The sequence below is a fragment of the Plectropomus leopardus genome, unplaced genomic scaffold, assembly GCF_008729295.1.
Source record: "Plectropomus leopardus isolate mb unplaced genomic scaffold, YSFRI_Pleo_2.0 unplaced_scaffold12139, whole genome shotgun sequence".
In the NCBI taxonomy this organism is placed as follows: domain Eukaryota; kingdom Metazoa; phylum Chordata; class Actinopteri; order Perciformes; family Serranidae; genus Plectropomus; species Plectropomus leopardus.
In genome coordinates this window covers 1-4999 of record NW_024612881.1, presented here as the reverse complement: position 1 = coordinate 4999, position 4999 = coordinate 1, and the positions used below count along the sequence as shown (strand labels likewise).

Genomic DNA, 4999 nt, shown 5'->3' with positions numbered 1-4999 from the left:
TGGACCACCAAATAACACTCAGATGAAATACATAAAAATTAAATGTGTGTGCTAAAAGTAAACAAACTAAACATTTTGCTAATTAGTGTTATGTTATTATTTCTTTCATTTCTTAATCATTTACCATTTCCCATAGTTCCTCAGGTACTGCAATGCTGCAGTGAGTTTGTTGAGAAAAATGGAATTGTGGACGGCATCTACAGGTTATCTGGAGTGTCGTCCAACATACAGAAACTGAGGTAAGATGTGTGTGTGTGCAACTGTGTGCCTCTACTTGAACCTGTATCAGTAAATGCATATTCCACCAACTGTAATGAGGTGAGTGTGTTGTGTTGATATTCTCTAATGTTAATCTATGTGTGAATTCAACCAGGGGTGAGTTCGAGGGTGATGGGAATCCAGATCTAAACAAGGATGTGTACCTGCAGGACATCCACTGTGTCAGCTCTCTGTGTAAAGCTTATTTCAGGGAGCTGCCAAACCCTCTGCTCACATACCAGCTATATGACAAGTTTGCCGTGAGTAGCTCAGACATGCAAACATCTCACACAGTTTTCCCCCTCATGTGTGTTCATGGAGTGCACTAGACTGATTTCATCTAAAGTGCAGCCTCTGTACAGCTAAAATTATGATATTTAAAAATGAGTCCAGGTCTCCCTATGTGCCGTTTACAACAATTAATGAATGAATATCATGATAAATTGAGCTAACATATTTATTCAAACACATCTGTTTTCCAGGAGGCTGTGGCCATTCAGCTGGAGGAGGAGAGGCTGGTTAAGATCAGAGATGTGCTGAAAGAACTACCTGCACCGCATTACAGGTACAATGCTGCACTGAGGGCCTCTTTTATTAATCTAATGCAGCTTTCCCAGCTACATAAAAACCTTTTCTGCTTTGAGGGAGCAGGTGATAGTCTGCACTTGTCTGCAGTTCTAGCATCCAGTGGGTACCTTTACAGTTTTGTACACATAGAATGTGTAAAAAATACATATTTTTTATTTATTGGATTAGTTTTGAGGGGGTTTACAAAGTCCACACTATTTAGGAAAAATGAGGGTATCCACATACAGTCTGCCTGCCTCTGCATTTAGTGAGCTTCCCGTATGCATAGATTTAAGGCTTTGAGAACTTTTACTTTACTACTCACTCACTGATTTTCATTCTCTTGCCATCAGGACTCTGGAGTTTCTGATGCGCCATCTCGTCAGAATGGCCTCGTATTCTTCAGAGACCAATATGCACTCCAGGAACTTGGCCATCGTCTGGGCCCCAAATCTACTCAGGTTTGCTTATGCTGTAATATGAAATACTTCTGAGTGACATGCCTTTGATCAAAATATTGAACAACCATCACAAATACACCCACAGGGTGTGTCTCATACCACAAATAAAGGGTGTGTTGGTACATCTGTTTCTGACACAGAGGGCCACTGACTAAAAGTCAGTATTTGATGAGTTGGGAGTGAGAATGGGTTTGTGTAAAATGTATCAACCATTAAGCTGTTCATGAAATATTCATCACATATTTAATTAATAGAGCAGTTTCATTTGATGATATTGGAATTAAAAGATGTTTTCTCTCTTCATTTCCTTCAATCTGGTGATCAGTCGAAATCCTCCATTCATTCAGTCATTAATTAATCTATCCATTTATTTATTCACCCATGTTCCTCCTTAATTTGTCCCTTTCAACATGGATTTAATTTCTTGCATTCTTTTCTCAACAATGAATCACTCAATCAGTGACTCAGTCAGTCATTCAATCAATCAGTCAATCAGTTGATCAATCTATCAATCTATTTGTTAAGGTCGAAGGACATCGAGGCATCTGGGTTTAATGGCACGGCAGCCTTCATGGAGGTCAGGGTTCAGTCCATCGTGGTGGAGTTCATCCTCACACACGTCCCTCAGCTGTTCCCTGAAAAAGGTAACACACTTTATGGTCTGATAATCAGACTGAATTGGTATTTTGTTTCACTTTGTTTCACACACCTAACTACACTGCACTGACTTAATTCTGCCGTATTTAGGAGTGTCAAGTGAGAGAAGGAAGTCCCTCCCATCCCCGTCAGCGATGCCCAATCAGGATGAAGGGTTTTTCAGGTCTGGTCCTACTCAGCCTCTCCCCCACTTTGGTAATATCAGTCCAGGAGATGGCCCTCTACCCATAAGACCCTACCACTCTATCATTGAAGGCACTGACAAGTGAGTGGACTTATTTTTTTGTTATATATGATCTGGTTAAAAGTTAGAAGTTTTTCATACAGAGGTCAAAGGTCAGTAATTATCAGCTGGTACATCCTGTCTGTAAGATGAGTAAAATGTTCGATCCAATTTAAATGTACAGTGTGGTGGAATGATGCTAACAGTGTTTGCTGCATGATGACACTGCATCGTTAAAACAAGTTCTTAAGACTTTTTTTCTATGAATATTCATTCAGGAGAAAAGGATCTCTGAAAGGCAGGAAGTGGATGTCCATCTTCAACATCGGAGGACGATTCCATGACCCACGACGGAGGCACAAACACTCAGCCAAAGGTACCATACCTCCTTATTGTTATTAGTCCTGGTAGTTGTTCCCCACCTTGTGTGCAGAGGGAGATCACTCGCTTTTCTGGCAATGAAAGACATTTCTGTTGAAAACTTATGACTATGATTAACAATTTCTTACAGTCATGCGGCCCCTGGTAATGTACAAGTCATGATTAAGATTGTATAACTTTGTAACCACATTGTGAAGTAAAAATTAGGACAACTTGGACTTTTTCTTAAAAAATGTCTTTAATAATTACTTCTTTGTTTCAGAGAAAGAAAGACCTGTTTTGAGACCAGCAAGAAGCATGGACTCCCTCAGCACCCCGCCCTATCCAAATGAAGGTGCTACTCATGTCACACATATCCCAAATTTGTCAATCAACAAATAATATGTTACAAGAGCAAATTGTCTTTTTCAAATGTAATTTTGTAATGCTTAGAGCACCACAAACATACATTTTAGAGACAGTTAGGTGAAAACGTGCATAAAAAGTGAACATTTTTCATGGTTACATACCTGAGGATAGGTAAGAAAAACGTGTTTCAGGTTTGTGTGTGCTTACCCTTTAAAACAAAATAATTTGCCAGAAAAAAACAGTCATAGTTTGGATCAGATTAAAGTTATAAAAAAACAGTTACACGTAGCCTCATGTCTCATCTGTCTTTTTTATTCCAGGATCCAGACGTCCTGCCCAGCGCCCTCCTTCCACCAACATGTCTCCTCTCGTCACCCACTCCCCCCAATCTGGCCCAGAGGTCACAGCATCCACTGGTGCAATGGGTGGCAGTGAATATGCTGTAACCTACCGCAGGGGAACAGGGTTAGTGAGTGGGGGTGCGGGGACCCAGGGCACCTACACTTCCCTCGACCCTGAAGGTTTAGGCGTCAACGAGAGTCTACAGTCCAGATCCCCAGGACTCTCCACTAAAGTAGGCCGAAGAGCAGCCATGCACATCACGGGGCCCACCATGGTCACTGTACCCCTGCATATCACCTCTAACCTGGCATTAGGGGTACTGCAAGGGGGCGGGGGCGACAGGGTCATCCACCGCGGCAGGGATAAGGATGGAGGGGACAGGGTGGAAGGTAAGGAGGCAGAGAGGAGGGAAAGCAAAAGAATGGAGGGGAAGGTGGGAGAAGGCAGAAAGGTTGAGGAAGAGGAGAAAAATCACAGTCGGAAAGTGACAGAAGGGGAAGCAGTCGTGGGTGCAGAAGGTAACACAGGTGCAGGAGGTGGTGGGCAGGAAGAGAAAGAGAAGGAGGAAGAGGAGGAGGTCAGAGAAGAATGTATACGGAGCCCAGAGCCGGTGATGGGTGTGTCCAGGAAGCAACGAGCCAAAAGCTTGAACTCCCACACTGAGAAAGATAATACTGCTGATGATGACAAGGATGTTGACGACTACATGGGTAACTGAGTCTTTTCATACTATTTATTTTCTTAAGACTACATGGATTTAGGTGATGTAAGCTCATGTCTAATCTTGCTCCGTGCTTCATTTGCAGACATGAAAGGAGTGGAGCTGGCTGATGGTCAGCCAGAAGTGGCTTTGCATGCTCATGAGTGCGTGTTTGATGCTTCTGATGCCCACAACTCGACTGAAGTGGAGGCGGACGACCAGGAGCTGTCTGGCTATGTTCAAGACAACTTTGAATTCCTGGACCAAATGGACTGCAGCGTTCTGGAACACATGGACTGCAGTGTTTCATATCAGGTGTGTGTTGTTTTCACTGTACAGATGAGATTTGGACTGTTCTGAAGGTGGAAAGTATTTCTGAAAGATTAATAGAAAGTTCCACTTCCTGTGTCTTTTTACCTCTCAGGTGAACGAGTTCTCCGTTGAACCTCCTGGTCACTCAGATGATGAGTACGAGGTCATGGCGCAAGCTTCCCATCATTCTGCAGAGCTGCAGACAGACCTGCAACCAGGCCCTGGGATACAAACCCAGAGCCCGACAGAGTTAAAGCCACACAGACCGCTCAGCATGGACTCACACAACCGGCACACTAAATCCCTCAGCTTGCCTTACATGACCTCACCTGTCCACGGATCAGAGGACTCTTGCTCTGAAGAGGAGGCTGCAGCGGACGACAGTGATGATATTGATTACAGTAGTGATGAAGACGACATGTTTTATAAAAGCCTCCCCTCTGATTTCATTTTGAAAGATTTGCCTTGTGAGCCAGACTCTGAGAAACGGGACAGTTGTGCTCTTGATGTTGTTCCTCAACCACAATTGCAGAGCTCTGAGGACAGAGAATGCCCGTCACTGAACCCTGAATTTTCTGCATGTGAAGAATCGACTGCTGGAGATTGTGGGCAGGTAGAAGTGAAAGACAATGAAGATACAGATGGACTGGAAGAAAATGAGATAACAAAGACAGAAGAGGAAGATCAACAGGGAAGAGACCAGCTGGAAAACAATAGGCAAAGGTGAAACTGACTCCTATTTGACATTTC

General features: G+C 43.3%; 1 protein-coding gene across 1 annotated transcript; it reads left to right on the top strand.

Moving 5' to 3' along the window:
* Nucleotides 1-136: 136 nt before the first annotated feature.
* LOC121963694 (rho GTPase-activating protein 31-like) lies at nucleotides 137-4976 on the top strand (the record flags this gene model as incomplete). The annotated part of the gene is made up of 11 exons (XM_042513957.1): nucleotides 137-239; nucleotides 374-518; nucleotides 741-823; nucleotides 1179-1286; nucleotides 1812-1930; nucleotides 2034-2208; nucleotides 2445-2542; nucleotides 2810-2881; nucleotides 3216-3947; nucleotides 4044-4252; nucleotides 4362-4976. Coding segments are annotated over 11 exons (2459 nt in total), but the record flags the coding sequence as incomplete, so codon positions are not given.
* Nucleotides 4977-4999: the final 23 nt, after the last annotated feature.